Raw genomic sequence first — 19,774 nt, 5'->3', positions numbered from 1 at the left:
AGCTATTTATAGAAATATGTATTTAAAAAGTACATTATCCTGTAAGTGAAGAAGATCGGAATGTGAAAACATAATTTATGCTTACCTGATAAATTTATTTCTCTTGTAGTGTATCCAGTCCACGGATCATCCATTACTTATGGGATATTAACTCCTCCCCAACAGGAAGTGCAAGAGGATTCACCCAGCAGAGCTGCTATATAGCTCCTCCCCTAACTGCCATTACCAGTCATTCGACCGAAAACATGCAGAGAAAGGAAAACCATAGGGTACAGTGGTGACTGTAGTTTAATGGAAAAATTACCTGCCTTAAAGTGACAGGGCGGGCTGTGGACTGGATACACTACAAGAGAAATAAATTTATCAGGTAAGCATAAATTATGTTTTCTCTTGTTAAGTGTATCCAGTCCACGGATCATCCATTACTTATGGGATACCAATACCAAAGCTAAAGTACACGGATGACGGGAGGTACAGGCAGGCTCTTTATACGGAAGGAACCACTGCCTGAAGAACCTTTCTCCCAAAAACAGCCTCCGAAGAAGCAAAAGTGTCAAATTTGTAAAATTTGGAAAAAGTATGAAGAGAAGACCAAGTTGCAGCCTTGCAAATCTGTTCAACAGAAGCCTCATTCTTAAAGGCCCAAGTGGAAGCCACAGCTCTAGTAGAATGTGCTGTAATTCTTTCAGGAGGCTGCTGTCCAGCAGTCTCATAGGCTAACCATATTATGCTACGAAGCCAAAAGGAGAGATAGGTAGCCGAAGCTTTTTGACCTCTCCTCTGACCAGAATAAACGACAAACAGGGAAGACGTTTGTCGAAAATCCTTAGTTGCCTGTAGATAAAATTTCAGGGCACGGACTACATCTAGATTGTGTAGCAGACGTTCCTTTTTCGAAGAAGGATTAGGACACAAAGATGTAACCACAATCTCTTGATTGATATTCCTGTTAGTGACCACCTTAGGTAGGAACCCAGGTTTAGTACGCAGAACTACCTTGTCTAAATGAAAAATCAGATAAGGAGAATCACAATGTAAGGCAGATAACTCAGAGACTCTTCGAGCCGAGGAAATCGCCATTAAAAACAGAACTTTCCAAGATAACAACTTGATATCAATGGAATGAAGGGGTTCAAACGGAACCCCCTGTAAAACATTAAGAACTAAGTTCAAACTCCATGGTGGAGCAACAGTTTTAAACACAGGCTTGATCCTAGCTAAAGCCTGACAAAAAGCTTGAACGTCCGGAACTTGTGACAGACGTTTGTGTAAAAGAATGGACAGAGCTGAAATCTGTCCCTTTAAGGAACTAGCGGATAAACCCTTTTCTAAACCTTCTTGTAGAAAAGACAATATCCTCGGAATCCTAACCTTACTCCATGAGTAACTCTTGGATTCGCACCAATATAAGTATTTGCGCCATATCTTATGGTAAATCTTTCTGGTAACAGGCTTCCTAGCCTGTATTAAGGTATCAATAACTGACTCAGAAAAACCACGTTTTGATAAAATCAAGCGTTCAATTTCCAAGCAGTCAGCTTCAGAGAAATTAGATTTTGATGTTTGAAGGGACCCTGGATCAGAAGGTCCTGTTTCAGAGGTAGCGACCAAGGTGGACAGGATGACATGTCCACTAGATCTGCATACCAAGTCCTGCGTGGCCATGCAGGCGTTATTAGAATCACTGATGCTCTCTCCTGTTTGATTCTGGCAATCAATCGAGGAAGCATCGGGAAGGGTGGAAACACATAAGCCATCCCGAAGGTCCAAGGTGCTGTCAAAGCATCTATCAGAACCGCTCCCGGATCCCTGGATCTGGACCCGTAACGAGGAAGCTTGGCGTTCTGTCGAGACGCCATGAGATCTATCTCTGGTTTGCCCCAACGTCGAAGTATTTGGGCAAAGACCTCCGGATGAAGTTCCCACTCCCCCGGATGAAAAGTCTGACGACTTAAGAAATCCGCCTCCCAGTTCTCCACTCCCGGGATGTGGATTGCTGACAGGTGGCAAGAGTGAGACTCTGCCCAGCGAATTATCTTTGATACTTCCATCATTGCTAGGGAGCTTCTTGTCCCTCCCTGATGGTTGATGTAAGCTACAGTCGTGATGTTGTCCGACTGAAACCTGATGAACCCCCGAGTTGTTAACTGGGGGCAAGCCAGAAGGGCATTGAGAACTGCTCTCAATTCCAGAATGTTTATTGGTAGGAGACTCTCCTCCTGATTCCATTGTCCCTGAGCCTTCAGAGAATTCCAGACAGCGCCCCAACCTAGTAGGCTGGCGTCTGTTGTTACAATTGTCCAGTCCGGCCTGCTGAATGGCATCCCCCTGGACAGATGTGGCCGAGAAAGCCACCATAGAAGAGAATTTCTGGTCTCTTGATCCAGATTCAGAGTAGGGGACAAGTCTGAGTAATCCCCATTCCACTGACTTAGCATGCACAATTGCAGCGGTCTGAGATGTAGACGTGCAAAGGGTACTATGTCCATTGCTGCTACCATTAAGCCGATCACCTCCATGCATTGAGCTACTGACGGGTGTTGAATGGAATGAAGGACACGGCATTCATTTTGAAGCTTTGTTAACCTGTCTTCTGTCAGGTAAATCTTCATTTCTACAGAATCTATAAGAGTCCCCAAGAAGGGAACTCTTGTGAGTGGAAAGAGAGAACTCTTCTTTTCGTTCACCTTCCATCCATGCGACCTTAGAAATGCCAGTACTAACTCTGTATGAGACTTGGCAGTTTGAAAGCTTGAAGCTTGTATCAGAATGTCGTCTAGGTATGGAGCTACCGCAATTCCTTGCGGTCTTAGTACCGCCAGAAGAGCACACAGAACCTTTGTGAAGATTCTCGGAGCCGTAGCCAATCCGAATGGAAGAGCTACAAACTGGTAATGCCTGTCTAGAAAGGCAAACCTTAGATACCGGTAATGATCTTTGTGAATCGGTATGTGAAGGTAAGCATCCTTTAAATCCACTGTGGTCATGTACTGACCCTTTTGGATCATGGGTAAAATTGTCCGAATAGTTTCCATTTTGAACGATGGAACTCTTAGGAATTTGTTTAGGATCTTTAAATCCAAGATTGGCCTGAAAGTTCCCTCTTTTTTGGGAACCACAAACAGATTTGAGTAAAACCCTTGTCCTTGTTCCGACCGCGGAACCGGATGGATCACTCCCATTAATAAAAGATCTTGTACGCAGCGTAGAAACGCCTCTTTCTTTATTTGGTTTGTTGACAACCTTGACAGATGAAATCTCCCTCTTGGGGGAGAGAATTTGAAGTCTAGAAGTTATCCCTGAGATATGATCTCTAACGCCCAGGGATCCTGGACATCTCTTGCCCAAGCCTGGGCGAAGAGAGAAAGTCTGCCCCCCACTAGATCCGTTCCCGGATCGGGGGCCCTCGATTCATGCTGTCTTAGGGGCAGCAGCAGGTTTCCTGGCCTGCTTGCCCTTGTTCCAGGACTGGTTAGGTCTCCAGCCTTGTCTGTAGCGAGCAACAGCTCCTTCCTGTTTTGGTGCAGAGGAAGTTGATGCTGCTCCTGCTTTGAAATTACGAAAGGAACGAAAATTAGACTGTCTAGCCTTAGGTTTGGCTCTGTCTTGAGGCAGGGCATGGCCTTTACCTCCTGTAATGTAAGCGATAATTTCTTTCAACCCGGGCCCGAATAAGGTCTGCCCTTTGAAAGGTATATTAAGCAATTTAGATTTAGAAGTAACGTCAGCTGACCAGGATTTTAGCCACAGTGCTCTGCGTGCCTGAATGGCGAATCCGGAATTCTTAGCCGTAAGTTTAGTTAAATGTACTACGGCATCTGAAATAAATGAGTTAGCTAACTTAAGGGCTTTAAGCTTGTGTGTAATCTCATCTAATGGAGCTGATTCAAGTGTCTCTTCCAGAGACTCAAACCAAAATGCTGCTGCAGCCGTGACAGGCGCAATGCATGCAAGAGGTTGCAATATAAAACCTTGTTGAACAAACATTTTCTTAAGGTAACCCTCTAACTTTTTATCCATTGGATCTGAAAAGGCACAGCTATCCTCCACCGGGATAGTGGTACGCTTAGCTAAAGTAGAAACTGCTCCCTCCACCTTAGGGACCGTTTGCCATAAGTCCCGTGTGGTGGCGTCTATTGGAAACATCTTTCTAAATATCGGAGGGGGTGAGAACGGCACACCGGGTCTATCCCACTCCTTAGTAACAATTTCAGTAAGTCTCTTAGGTATAGGAAAAACGTCAGTACTCGCCGGTACCGCAAAATATTTATCCAACCTACACATTTTCTCTGGTATTGCAACTGTGTTACAATCATTCAGAGCCGCTAACACCTCCCCTAGTAATACACGGAGGTTTTCCAGCTTAAATTTAAAATTTGAAATATCTGAATCCAGTTTGTTTGGATCAGAACCGTCACCCGCAGAATGAAGCTCTCCGTCCTCATGTTCTGCAAATTCTGACGCAGTGTCTGACATGGCCCTAATATTATCAGCGCACTCTGTTCTCACCCCAGAGTGATCACGCTTACCTCTTAGTTCTGGTAATTTAGCCAAAACTTCAGTCATAACAGTAGCCATATCCTGTAATGTGATTTGTAATGGCCGCCCAGATGTACTCGGCGCTACAATATCACGCACCTCCCGAGCGGGAGATGCAGGTACTGACACGTGAGGCGAGTTAGTCGGCATAACTCTCCCCTCGTTGTTTGGTGAAATATGTTCAATTTGTACAGATTGACTTTTATTTAAAGTAGCATCAATACAGTTAGTACATAAATTTCTATTGGGCTCCACTTTGGCTTTAGCACATATAGCACAGATATCTTCCTCTGAATCAGACATGTTTAACACACTAGCAAATAAACTAGCAACTTGGAAATACTTTTCAAGTAATTTACTATAATATGAAAACGTACTGTGCCTATAAGAAGCACAGAAAAAGTTATGACAGTTGAAAATTAATAAACTGAAAAGTTATAGCATCAAATCTTTGTAAAAAACACAATTTTAGCAAAGGATTGCTCCCATTAGCAAAGGATAACTAACCCTGATAGCAGAAAAAAAAAAAAAAAAAAATACAGAAATAAACGTTTTTTTTTTTTTATCACAGTCAACTACAATCTCACAGCTCTGCTGTGAGTGATTACCTCCCTCAAAACAAGTTTTGAAGACCCCTGAGTTCTGTAGAGATGAACCGGATCATGCAGGGAAGACAATAAACTTCTGACTGAATTTTTTGATGCGTAGCAAAAGCACCAAAAAAGGTCCCTCCCCCTCACACATAACAGTGAGAGAGATCAGTAAACTGTCATAAATTAAATAAAACGACTGCCAAGTGGAAAAAAATAGTGCCCAAAACATTTTTTCACCCAGTACCTCAGAAAATTAAACGATTTTACATGCCAGCAAAAAACGTTTAACATTAATAAATTGAGTGTTATTAAAAAGCTTGTTGCTAGTCCCTGCAAATTAGGCTAAAGTTTTATGCATACAGTATAATTCCAGTGAAGTGCCATTCCCCAGAATACTGAAGTGTAAAATATACATACATGACAGCCTGATACCAGTTGCTGCTACTGCATTTAAGGCTGAGTTTACATTATATTGGTATGGCAGAATTTTCTCATCAATTCCATTGTCAGAAAATAATAAGCTGCTACATACCTCTTTGCAGATTAATCTGCCCGCTGTCCCCTGATCTGAAGTTTACCTCTCCTCAGATGGCCGAGAAACAGCAATATGATCTTAACTACTCCGGCTAAAATCATAGAAAAACTCAGGTAGATTCTTCTTCAAATTCTACCAGAGAAGGAATAACACACTCCGGTGCTATTATAAAATAACAAACTTTTGATTGAAGGTATGAAACTAAGTATAATCACCACAGTCCTCTCACACATCCTATCTATTCGTTGGGTGCAAGAGAATGACTGGGAATGGCAGTTAGGGGAGGAGCTATATAGCAGCTCTGCTGGGTGAATCCTCTTGCACTTCCTGTTGGGGAGGAGTTAATATCCCATAAGTAATGGATGATCCGTGGACTGGATACACTTAACAAGAGAAATATGTACAGCACATATACAGTAGAACACATAAAGATATAAGTACAAATGTACACACAACTTTTTAATGCAATTTTGTTTAGAAATAATTTTTAGCAGACAGTGTTATTATTAGTTTAACTGTACATTTAAATTAAAATGTGTTTTTGATGTGTCTTGTGCAGTTTTTTAGTCTTGTGTAACAGTTAACCAGAGCTCTGAAGAAACGCTAACCCGACTTGCATTATATTCAATTGTGCTCAAGCAAACGTTTTTACCAATGTTAAGCATACAGCCTTTTATGGCAAGTTGATATCACATTTTCAGGTATGAAAAACATTGATTGTTATTGGCTGAAACATAAAAAAAAGTGCCTAACAGCGACCAAAAGATTGGAAATAAATTGTGATCGACCCCATAGTAAGCTGGGGTCAGTAATGCAAACAAGACGTTTTCTAACAAATTAGAGCATGCCATTTTTGCAATTAAAATGTCCCTTTAAAATAGTTTAGATCACTCATTTCTACACCTCAGAACTCTTCTGTATCTCTGTTGTAGCAACTGTAGTTTGACAATCTGAGACTGCTACTTATTGAGTAACATCTGTTTAAATTAGTCAGAAAAATATCTTAGTAAACTGTCCTGTCATAAGCAAATTGTATAGTAGCTGTTACGGTTACCCTTAGTCTCGCTGAGAGATGGACCGCTTAGTAGCCTGGATCCCTATTGCTAAAGAGGGGAGAAGCTGCTTTCCATAGTATTCTATATGAGTCTCGCAAATATAGAATAATCTCCCTTAGCTGCAGTACAGCTAGGATACCCTTCTGCCCACAAAAACGAGTCAACGCTGCGATTGAGGGTCAAAACAAGAACTCAGGACTGGGATGCCCAGCCTGCTTTTTATTAAGGTTACATGCACACAGGGCACTCCCAGGGGGAGAGGGGGGGAAGCACAAAATCCCCCATCACACATTTAGATAGAGAGCACTGTCCTTTGACAGGCCACAATAGGATTACAGTACTTAAGATAACAAGTTTACAAGTTCATCTTATCAATTAGCAGTCTGGCTCCAGAGGTGATTAGACAATAGTTTCTAAAAGCTGAAAAAAAAAGAGTTAACTCTTTATGAAATGAAACTTGTTACGGTTTTCTTGGAGCCCTTCTTAGGCGCTGGCTTGCTGGTTCAGGCATTGCTGCTGGGAAATAAGCTCTTCACAACAAAATAACTAATGCTTCTGTAACATTGCTCCCTTTCTGTGGAACACTCTGGCAGACACGGTCTGACCCCTTTTCGGGGCAGACTAAGGCTGTCCAGACCGCTGGTTATGCGGGGCTGAGGTCGGTTTGTCTGGACAACCCGTCGGCGTTGCCATTCTGTTTCCCAGGTCTGTAAGTAATGGTGAAATTGAAGGTTTGCAACGATAAGCTCCAACGTAATAGCCTGCCGTTATCTCCAGAGACCCGGTTCAGCCACACCAACGGGTTATGGTCGGTGACCAGAGTGAACTCCTGACCATATAAATAGGGAGTCAATTTCTTTAATGCCCACACCAAAGCCAAACACTCCTTTTCGACCGCTGCATAGCTGACTTCGCGGGGCAGGAGCTTCCGGCTGATGTAGGCAACTGGATGCTCCCCTCCATCTTCGCCTACTTGGCTGAGGACGGCTCCCAGCCCGAACATGGAAGCATCTGTATGGACGATAAAACGTTTGTTAAGGGCTGGGGCCGCCAAGACAGGAGCGTTAATTAGAGCATTTTTGAGAGCCTGGAAAGCCGTTTCACAGTGGGGAGACCACAGGACCTGTCGAGGTAAGTTCTTCTTGGTCAAGTCAGTCAGGGGTTTGGTAAGTGTGCTGTAGTCTGGTACGAACCGTCTATAGTACCCTGCCGTGCCCAGGAAGGCTAGGACCTGAGTCTTAGTGATGGGGGTGGGCCAATTGGCGACAGCTTCTATTTTGGCCGGCTCTGGTCGCTGCTTTCCACACCCCACCCGGTGACCCAGGTACTGTACCTCGGCCATCCCAAAGTGGCATTTTTCTGGCTTCAGAGTCAGGCCAGCAGCCCGGATCTGATCCAGAACCATTCCCACATGAGCTAAGTGGTCCTCCCAGGACTCACTGTGGATCGCTATGTCGTCCAGGTAGGCGCAAGCAAAACTCTGGAAGCCATCCAGGAGCCTATCCACCAAGCGCTGGAATGTAGCTGGGGCATTCTTCATCCCAAACGGCATTACCCTAAACTGATATAAGCCGAATGGGGTGACGAATGCCGACTTGGGGATAGCCTCCGGGGCCAGGGGAATCTGCCAGTAACCTTTGCAGAGGTCAATAGTGGTCAGGTAATTTCCCCTGGCTATACGATCGAGTAGCTCGTCTACCCTGGGCATAGGGTAAGCGTCCGTCACGGTATTTTCATTGAGCCTCCGATAGTCTACGCAGAACCGGGTGGTCCCATCTTTCTTGGGCACCAAGACAACTGGGGAGGCCCAGGGACTATCGGAGGGCTCAATTACCCTGAGCTGGAGCATCTCATCGATCTCCTTCTTCATTCCTGTCCTAACTGCTTCGGGGATTCGGTACGGAGCCTGGCGCAAGGGAGCTTGTCCCGGAGTATCTACCTGGTGGGTGGTTAAAGTAGTGTACCCTGGCTTCGGGGAGAAGGTGAGGTGTTTGGACTGGAGGAGTTGGTTGAGCTGCTCCCTTTCAGTGGGGCTAAGTCGGTCCCCTATCTGAACCTGCGCCACTATACCTGTGGGGAGGCTCTTTTCTAATAGGTCTGGAATAGGTAAACTGTCGGGGTCTTCCTGAGGGGAACAACATACGGCCGTCACGTTCTCTGGTCGCTCAAAATATTCCTTGAGCATGTTTACATGGAATGTCTTTCTAAGATTGTTGTCGTGGCAGCTAGCTATCACATAAGTGGTGTCTCCCCTTTTCTCTACGATCTGGTAGGGACCCTGCCAGGACACCTGCAATTTGTCTGTCTTCACCGGCTTAAGTACTAACACCTTTTGTCCTATGGTGAAGATTCTCTTTCGGGCCCCCCGATCGTACCATACTTTCTGTCTTCTCTGGGCCAACTGGAGATTAGCCCGCACGGATTTGGCTAATTGCTCCATTCGGTCCCTGAGTTCCAGCACGTATGGCACAATTGGGACACCGTCAGCCTCCATCTCTCCCTCCCAGTGCTCCCGGATCAGGTTTAGGGGTCCCCGTACCTTTCTTCCGTAGAGCAACTCGAAGGGAGAGAACCCTGTCGTTTCCTGGGGCACCTCCCGATAAGCAAATAGGAGGTGCGGCAGGAAGCGTTCCCAGTCTCGGTATTCCTGAGTGAACGTCTTGAGCATTTGCTTGAGGGTCCCATTGAACCTCTCACACAGCCCGTTCGTCTGGGGGTGGTATGGGGAGCTTAGGAGGGACTTAATTTTGCAAACCTGCCAGAGTTGTTGGGTCAATTCAGCCGTAAATTGGGTGCCTCGGTCGGATAGGATTTCTTTTGGAAATCCTACCCGGGAGAACACCTGTACTAGTGCATTCGCTACCGTATCCGCTTGTATGTTGGATAGGGCGACAGCCTCTGGGTACCTGGTAGCGTAGTCCACTACGGTAAGAATGTATCGCTTACCGGAGGGACTAGGGGTAGCCAGTGGTCCCACTAGGTCAATAGCAACCCGGCTGAAGGGTTCCTCTACAATGGGCATATTTACTAGCTGGGCTTTAGGGTGATCGCCTCGCCTTCCTACTCATTGACACACATCGCAGGTGTTACAGTAAGTTCTAACGTCAGCGTGCACCCCTGGCCAAAAGAACGTGTGAGTAATGCGGTGTAGGGTACGGGTAACGGCTAGGTGGCCTGCTAAGGGGATGTCGTGGCCTATTTTGAGGATTTCTTGACGGTATTTGTGGGGCACTACCAGCTGTCGCCTACGCTGTCCCCTTTTCTCTGTCCAGCGGTATAGTTTCCCTTTTTCCCATAAGAATGTTTCGTTATCTGCCCCGCCCCCTCCGGTCTCTGCTCGTTCCCGGTACTTTTGTAAGGTCGGGTCAGTCTTAGACTCTGCCTCGAAAGCATCTGGGGTGTCCCAGGGTATGGGGCCTAACCTGTCAGGCAAGGTCGGGGTAGGTCTTACCTGTGTCTCCCGCACTGGTGAAAGCTCTCGCTCCGTCCGGGCTTGGGCCCGTGTAGTCACTGGGTCTGCCTCGTTGTTGCATACTGGAGCATAGGCAGAAGTCATGGGGCCCAAATCGTTGCCCAGTAGTACTTCGGCAGGTAAATTATCCATTAGGCCCACGTTCACAGCCCCCTTTCCCGCTCCCCAATCAAGATGCACTTTAGCTGTTGGAATTTTGTACACATCCCCCCCCGCCACTCTAACGGCCACAGTCTGTCCAGATCGCTTGTGCTCTGGCACCAAATGACTCTGTACCAGCGTGATAGTAGCCCCTGTGTCTCGCAATCCCTCGGTAGATCGCCCCTCGAGCCATACCCTCTGCCGATGGTGCTGGCGGTTATCTGAGGCAGCATATACAGGGTCTGCCTCGTGAAGCGGCCCCACATATCCCTCCATAGGGGCCTCTTGGTTAACACAGAGGGCCCGGGCCGGACGATAGGACCCAGAGGGGTAATTGTAATTCCTGGGTGTCTGGTGCGTATTAAGGGGGCAGCTAGCCATGAAATGCCCTGGTTGCTTGCATCGGTGGCAAGTCGGTCTGGGACGCTCAGAGCTGTTATTGGGTGGTCCTGAGTGTCGGACGGGCCCTGTGGGCACCGGGGCTCGGAATTCAGCACGAGGGGGTGCACGGTAAACCTCTCTGGGTTCGACCCGTGCTGGAGCTCGGTAGTTCATGGGTTCGTGAAGACGGGAGTCATAATGTTCATCGGCCAATTTGGCTGCTTCTTCTAAGGTAGAAGGCCGCCTGTCTCGCAGCCATTCCTTCCCTTGCTGTTCCATGCCATTATAAAAATGTTCTAAGAGAAACAATTGTAAAATTTCCTCCCCAGTCACCGCTTTACTTCCGCTCAGCCAGTGATTTGCCGCTCTCCGCATTCGGTGCGCCCATTCCATATGGGTATCGTTAGGCTTCTTTTCCGTGCCCCGAAACTGTCGGCGATACGTGTCCGGAGTTACAGCGTACCGTCGCAACAGTGTCTCCTTAACTAGCTCATACTGTGTCACTTCCTCAGCACCCAGAGTACGAAAGGCTTCCAGGGCTCGCCCGGATAGTTTCCCAGACAATATCGTGGGCCACTCTCTGTTGGGAATCTGGTGCAGGGCACATTGCCTTTCGAAGTCCGCCAAATATTCATCAATCCCTGTCTCGCTCTCTAGGAAGGGTCGAAATGCCGCATAGGGTATCTTGGGCCTCCCAGCATTTTCGACAGGGATGATTACCTGCGGGGCTTCAGCATTGCGGTGTGCGTTCGCTAGGTTGAGTTCGTGGGCTCGAGTCTCTCGTATATCCTCGTCCGCCTCCGCCATCAACTGCTGTACCAATTCCATGGAGGGGTTCGGCCCGTATAATGAGAGCCTTTCCCGAACAATCCTGGTTTTTTCGTCACTAATCGTGGTCGGTGTTTCCGCCATTGTGAAGCTCTGATCCAGTTCGGTCAATTCTGCGATCAGCTCTCTCCTCGGCCGGTTGCTGGCGTACCCCCCTCTGCTTTCAAGTAAATCCTTTAGGGTGGTACGCTTCAATTTTTCGTAAGCGCTCTCCATCCGTTCTGTACCTCTCCTAGGAAATCCAGGAAAATCCCGCCGCTGCCGCCAAATGTTACGGTTACCCTTAGTCTCGCTGAGAGATGGACCGCTTAGTAGCCTGGATCCCTATTGCTAAAGAGGGGAGAAGCTGCTTTCCATAGTATTCTATATGAGTCTCGCAAATATAGAATAATCTCCCTTAGCTGCAGTACAGCTAGGATACCCTTCTGCCCACAAAAACGAGTCAACGCTGCGATTGAGGGTCAAAACAAGAACTCAGGACTGGGATGCCCAGCCTGCTTTTTATTAAGGTTACATGCACACAGGGCACTCCCAGGGGGAGAGGGGGGGAAGCACAAAATCCCCCATCACACATTTAGATAGAGAGCACTGTCCTTTGACAGGCCACAATAGGATTACAGTACTTAAGATAACAAGTTTACAAGTTCATCTTATCAATTAGCAGTCTGGCTCCAGAGGTGATTAGACAATAGTTTCTAAAAGCTGAAAAAAAAAGAGTTAACTCTTTATGAAATGAAACTTGTTACGGTTTTCTTGGAGCCCTTCTTAGGCGCTGGCTTGCTGGTTCAGGCATTGCTGCTGGGAAATAAGCTCTTCACAACAAAATAACTAATGCTTCTGTAACAGTAGCACATAATAATAGCTCCCATAGACTATAATTGACATCTTGGATTCTGATTGCTAAAATGTATTATACATTACAGTGGAAGACTCGTTTGAAATACTTAAAAAATGCCATTCAGCACTTTATATTGGATTGGATTTTTATATATAATCTGCATACTGTAAACACAATACAATTTTTTTTGTATTGTGTTAGATTGTTACTTTTAAAAATCAAAAGTAATTTTCCAAATGTCCAATTTAAAAAAAAAATAAAAAAAAAAAAATTGCTAAATAAAAAAAATTGTGCTATTTATTGTATGTCAACTTTTCTTGTCCATAGAACTGTTATTTTCTTTTTTTTCGTTCTTTATTTTTGTGCATAAGGATTGAAAACCATACAAAAAAAGTCAGCATTAATCAATGCAGTGTGTGACATGTGGGGTGAAACATTTATTTGTTGACTGCTGGTAAGAAAATGAAAAGAGAACATTTTTAGAAGCAAAGAGCTTTGTGTTAGAGCTTGATGAGCGTGTTTTTTTCATTATCTGTACATCAGATAGCAATTAGGCTTTGGGAAAATGTGTGAATGTTTGTTAGAGCTTAGCTCTGCAATTAACTGGGAACCAGCGAGAGCACACAAGCTGACCCGCACTACCGCTAGCAGATGGTCTATAGCGTTCTGCTGCACTGTACCTTGCGAAAAGCTTTCATTAACAGAAACCGTGTAAGTCTTGGCACCAAACTCTGGGATATTATCATTGATGTCCAGAATCTTCAGCTGAATTCCGAGTTTTGTACCCACTTTCAGAGAAGTTCTGTTGGTAGCATGGAATGCCCACTGAAAGAAGAGAAAAGGCAAACTTATAAAAAGGATTTTAATTCAGAAACACTTTCTTTGGAAGTAACAAAAAAAAATAAAAACATAATGTACATTAGGAAAAGAGAGGGTACAGCAGCCAGAAAGAAGAAAGAAAATAACAGATGGATAGTTGTGGGCAATTATCTAGGTGTAGGATGTTTGGAATTAATTAGACTGTAAATAATTTAATAACACTGCTTCTCCTGCAAGATTTACACATTTAGCAAGTGTTATTGTATGTAAAGGATTGATGGCCTTTCACAAAAGTATTCAGTGTGTCACAGTAACGTGCACAACATAGACATAGTAAGAACTGCTCTTTTCTGCGGCTCTGATCATGCTTTGCCGTGCTGGCTACATTTGAAGAAGTAAGCTTTTTGCAGGTGTTAAAGGGACCTTGTGCTGTAACTTTTTCTCCCCTTGCAATTCAAATAATCCATTTTACCTACTGGATTATATTAAAGGGATATGAAACACCATTTTATTTTTCTTTCATGATTCAGATAGAGAGTACCGTTTTAAACAACTTTCCAATTTGCTTCTATTATGTAATTTGCTTAATTCTCTTGGTATCCTTTGTCAAAAAAGCAGCATTGCACTACTGGGAGCTAGCTGAATGCATGAAATGAGCTAATAACATGAGGCATATATGTTCAGCCTGGCCACCAATCAGCAGCTCCTGAGCCTACCTAGGTATATCTTTCAACATCTTTTAGATAATAGAAGTAACCAGTCTACCTAAATCATGAAAAAATAAATTGGGTTTAATGCCCCTTTAAATTGTTTACACATGGCTCATTTACCTTTATTTTGCTATTTGAAATGGCTGTTTTGCCTGTTGAAATCACCACCTATACTGAAAATAAGAACACTGTAGTATTATCTATAGATAAGTTATGTAAATAAGAGGTATCAACAGAAATTATGGTATGTCGTTCCCAGTGCTTGGAATTTTGAGGCCAATTCTCTAAAGCTCTCTGGGCTGGTGAGATTCTATAAGAATGCTCACCAGCCCTTCTATTTGCTTGGTGGAATTCTATAAAGACACTTTTTACCCTGAAAAGAGGGTCTCTCGATAAGGGGCGTATACTGCATTTTTGTATGGGAAGGAGATGCAAATATTACAAAAGTGCACAATTAAATTCATAATTTAAAAATCATACAAAATGAATAATTGAACCATTCACATAAAAATAGGCAGAAGAAAAGTGTTCAGGTGCATCAAAAAAGATAACAAAACGTAAGTACACCGGATGTGCAAAAAAACATTTTGTACTTTTAAGTACAAAATACAAAGAGCAACTGTTTTTGCGAAAAATGGGCTAAACATGAGAGTTCCAGGGGCATATATGAAATGGTCTCACAAAACCCAACATAATTCTGTAAAGATTTGCAGATCTCACAGTTTTTTCCCGCCAGTAAGAAGGTGGAAAGCTTTTCTCTAAATACTTAGTGATTGTAAGATGCTATACGCAGAAAGCAGCATAATATGATTTATATTGGCTGGAGGATTTACTTTTTAAAGTGCCCCTCTGCTCGCTGCTAACTTCGCTCTATGGAGCGGAGTGTCCCTATCCACTGAGCTCCATTACATATTGTATAGGAGCCATCTCGCCGCTCCCAGGGACTGCCCCTTTTCTTTACAATAATTCTACCATGGCAGCCCCTGCGAGGGTCGGCGTGAAAAACAACGATTGATCTGGAGAGGTTTAGAAAATCTGTGCCATAATTATCTCTTCATCAGCTACTTTTTTAATACATTGTCCATTTAATATTTTCCCAATGACTATTCTTATGCCACAATTTCAGTACCTAAGTATTCGTCTTTGTTTATACATAGCTATAGGTAAGTTAAGGAGGTCTTTATGTATATAAAAAGAGATAATCTAAAGAAGTCTTCTCTTCCTGTACCCAATTTATATGTGCATGTTCTCGAGATCAACAGTTTAAGGTTTCAATAAACAAAAACAGTGTCTTAAATACAGAAATAAGGCTAAAGTAGCAGTTTGTACATACATATAATAATACTCTGGTATAATAAGTCAAAGGGACATTAGGCAAATTATACATTAGATTTTTCTTTGCATAAATGTTTTGTAGATGATCCATTTATATAGCCCATCTTGGTGTGTTTTTTAAAAAAAAAAAAAAAATTATAGTTTTGCTTATTTTTTAATAATATTGTGCTGATTTTCAGACTCCTAGCCAAGCCCCAAAGTTTTAAATTTATACTGATGTATACAGACGTCAGATTGCTTCTGTTTGTATAATGGGTCTTTCATATGCAGGGAAGGGGAGGAGGGGGGAGGATCTGCCCTCAGTCCCTTTAAGTGGGTGCCCCAGCCTAACCTCATCAACGGTGCTAAATTGGAAGCTTCTAAGTATGTTTTTAAAATGTTTTATACTGGATTGTTATATTAGTATCTGTGCATAGTATTCTTTACATGAAAATTAGTGTATACTGTCCCTTTAAGGGTAAACCAGTTTTACAGTACAGTGTCCCCTCCATGTGATGATTAATACTAACTAGTATCGATTGAATGACCAAGCCAACCCTAGCTACCTCAACTCAAAAATGATATACCCAAGAAATCTTCCGCTACTATTTAATCAAAGTCTTGATCCCAATGCCTTAACATCATACTACCCTTACATAATTAACCTATTCTTTCCTTTTATACCCATCATGTTAGCTTTATACCCTTGTACCCACCAATGTATATTCTGTCAGAATCACAAAATAAATGTTTTGGTTTTCATGTCCCTTTATTGCCCCTTTAAATTTCAACTACGAATACCAAGAGAACAAAGCACATTTGATGATAAAAGTAAATCTGAAAGCTGTTTAACATAACATGCCCTATCTGAATCAAGACAGTTTAATTTTGACTAGACTGTACCTATAAAGTAGATAGAAAAATCTCCATTGATATTTGCTGCTCTGTGAAGGGGCGGGTACTAATCTCTTTGAAATTTACCATTTTTGAGTGGTGATAATGCAGGTTTTTTTGGGGGGGGGCTTTCAGCAAAATATTAGATTCTTAAAGGGACAGTCCACTCCAGAATTTTAATTGTTTAAAGCGATACATAATTCCTTTATTACCCATTCCCCAGTTTTGGATAACCAATACGATTATATTAATATACTTTTTACCTCTGTGATTACCTGTATCTAAGCCTCTGCAGACTTCCCCCTTATTTCAGTTCTTTTGCTAGACTTGCATTTTAGCCAATCAGCGCTGACTCATAAATAACTCCACGGGAGTGGGCGCAATGTTATCTATATGCTCAGATGAACTAGCGCTGTCTAGCTGTGAAAAACTGTCAAAAGGCACTGAGATGGGAGGTGGCCTTCAAGGGCTTAGAAATTAGCATATGAACCTACCTAGGTTTAATTTTGAACAAAGAATACCAAGAGAACAAAGCAAATTTGATTATAAAAGTAAATTGGAAAGTTGTTTAAAATTGCATGCCCTATCTGAATCATGAAAGTTTAGTTTTGACTAGGCTGTCCCTTTAAATGTGTTTTGTTGACTCTTACCCAATAATAGTTACATGCTGCAGTTACAGATAATAAGGGCTAGATTATAAGTGGCATGGTATATTGCGTTTTCGCAATCGTGAAAACTTGGTTAGAGTTAAGCTTTCTGCACTTGTCGAGTTGCGCTGGTATTACAAGTAAAAAAAAAACGTATTTTGTGTAAACGGTAACTTGACTAGCACATAAGTCTGAACATTAAATCATGCATGCACGTTCACGTATTCCCCAAAAGAACTCAATGTAGAAAAAAAAGTGGAAAAAACTAACACTTGACTATAGCGCAAATACAATCGCATTTTCGCAATCGCACTAACCCAACATGAAAATATTAATATTTCATATTCCAATGTTCTTAACATAATGGAATATATTCTAATTATTCATAATTAAATATCTCTACAAATATCTGATGTTTTTTTAAACAAATATATATTTATACCTATATATATATGATTATATACAGGTATAGATATATAGAGAGAGATATATATTTAATATTTAAAAATACATAGAACATATTCTGCTATGTGCAGAACATTGGAATGTGAAATATTTACAGTAAATACAAAGTTAAAGATATATATATTATACATACAAATACTAGGGATGGGCGAATGTGTAAATTTCTGAATTCGAATGTTAGAACGAATGTTATTACCAAAATTCAAATTATAAATCCGAATGTTGATAAGAACGAATATTCTTAAAAATTCTATAATCGAATGCTATTTACAGTTTTCGAATGTCACTTTCGAATTCGAATGTTTATAATTATATTGAATGTCCACATTCGAAATTTCGAATTTAACATTCTATTTAACAAATACTATTCAGAAGTTCAATAGTTCATGCGGTAGGGAGGGAATCTAGTAAATTGATACATAATAGATACAAATATATCATTTCAAATGTTTCTATATAGAATATTGCATAATACGAATATTACATTTAAAGAAAGCATTAGAAATACTATTACAAACATATAAATTCAAATTTTTCAAATTCGAATATTGCATAATTCGAATATTACATTTAAAGAAAGCATTAGAAATACTATTACAAATATAAATTCGAATTTTTCGAAATGAATATTTTTGAATGTAATCGTAAAATTTGAAACCGAACATTCAAAAATCGAATGTTAGAATGTTATGTAAACATTCGAAATTCAAACAAATTCGTTTCATTTTTTGAATGTTGTGAAACATTCGCCCATCCCTAACAAATACCTCTTTAGCAATGTATCTGTATGCATCTCTATGTTAAAGTACTTTGGCAGCTTTTATTCATAACAAGACCTCATATCTTTGAGCCCTTATAGCTTTTTTGTGCAATAGTTTTGTAAATAATTTTTATTAGATGGTGTTATTATGAGTGTACTGTACTTTGTACTGTAGTTTTGAAGTATTTTGTGCAACATTTTAGTTTTGCAAAACATTATAACCACAGCTCTGAAATCTCAGTAAGAGTTGTAGCGTACATTTCGCTCAACTTGTAATATAAAAGCAATCAAAACGGATCGCGTAAACAAAATATCACTTGCACAAAAACACTTGCACCTCACTTGAAATCTAGCCCAAAATATGTAAGATCTATAAGGGAACTTCTGCTTAAGAGGTTGAGAAAATTTGTCTTAAAGGGGCATTGAACATTTTTAATATAAAATGCTTAATTATGTGTAGTTAAAAAAAAACATTTGCAACATATTTCATTATTTACTTTGCCCCCATTTCCTGTAATTTAGTCCTGAAAAATGTAAGATTTCCAAGTGGAAGTGTAGATTACAGACTTAACATTGCTATATTCCACGCAGTCACTCTTTGCTCATTCTAGTGACCCATTTATAGATATAAATTAAACAGATTATTTATTTTATCAAATATTTAAAAATGCTTGATTTAAACACTTTGATGTTTTATGAAAGTGGTTTTGTTGTTTTTGATAATGAATGGGTTAAACACCAGAGCTTCTTATGCACAATCTGTCAACATCAATATATCAGACCTGCCAACTTCAAAAACAATTTAATAATGTGCATTAATTTGCATATCTGATGATGTCACAGTAAATGCCATTAAAAATAAATCTACTATGATATACGTGTTAATTAAATACAATTTTTCACTATAACACAAACTGTCTGGTTTGACAACTCTGGTATACCGATATAAAAGCCTACTAACATAGCTAAAAATAGGACTTTGAAATTAGTCTTATACACATTGAACAATGTATATATTTTTGAGAATGCTTCTAGTTGTCAGTATTTTATTCCAGATTCATTACTGAAATTATCACTTGGACATAGGAAATCTACATGTTTCAATGATTATTAAATATGTTATAATCGATTCATTGGGCTCCATTTATGAGTCTGCAGAGATATCTTCAGAGCCCTTACAGCTTTCTAATCGCTCGATCACATCAGAAGTTTCAGACTTAAAACATGGTAAACTGATCCATCTGGAATGATTGAAAAACCTTGCTCTTATGCAACTGGTTAAACAAGAGCAAGAGGCTGCACTACAAGTTATTTCTTGAGCAATATTACATTCTAAAAGTGGATGCTGCCTCACTCACTCTGAATGCAGGAAAACAGGTGCCCTGTATTAATAAACATGCTAGTTGCAGTCAGTTTGTGCAACTAAGGTGGCCCATAACTATCAGTACTTATTTGTTATACTCACTTTTCATCATATCAGTGAGTTGAGATGATGGGGTAGATTTAACAAATGGCGGGCGGACATGATTCACTGTAGCATACGCTGTCTGCATTTATCATTGCACAAGCATTTCTAGTGAAATGCTTGTGCAATGCCCCCCCTGCACATTTGCGGCCAATCGGCCTCTAGCATGGGGTGTCAATCATCCCAGTCATATCTGATTGGGATGATTGCAGTCCGGCACCTCAGAGGTGGTGGACGGGTTGGGTTAAGGAGCAGCAGTCTTATGAACGCTGCTTCTTAACTCCTGCTTCCGGCAAACCGTAAGGCTTGCGCGGAATG

The 19,774-nt window shown here is 41.7% G+C and overlaps 1 protein-coding gene across 1 annotated transcript in view; it reads right to left on the bottom strand.

Moving 5' to 3' along the window:
- Positions 1–19,774, bottom strand: part of LOC128652794 (cadherin-like protein 26) — a 222,481-nt gene that overhangs the window by 94,976 nt on the left and 107,731 nt on the right. Inside the window, exon 5 of the mRNA XM_053705767.1 lies at positions 13,063–13,207. Coding sequence (XP_053561742.1) covers positions 13,063–13,207 — 145 coding nt within the window. The remainder of the gene's footprint in view (positions 1–13,062; positions 13,208–19,774) is intronic.

This window comes from Bombina bombina, chromosome 1 (genome assembly GCF_027579735.1).
Source record: "Bombina bombina isolate aBomBom1 chromosome 1, aBomBom1.pri, whole genome shotgun sequence".
NCBI lineage: Eukaryota > Metazoa > Chordata > Amphibia > Anura > Bombinatoridae > Bombina > Bombina bombina.
The sequence above is the reverse complement of the archived record's forward strand: the minus strand, read 5'-3'. Positions and strand labels throughout refer to the sequence as shown.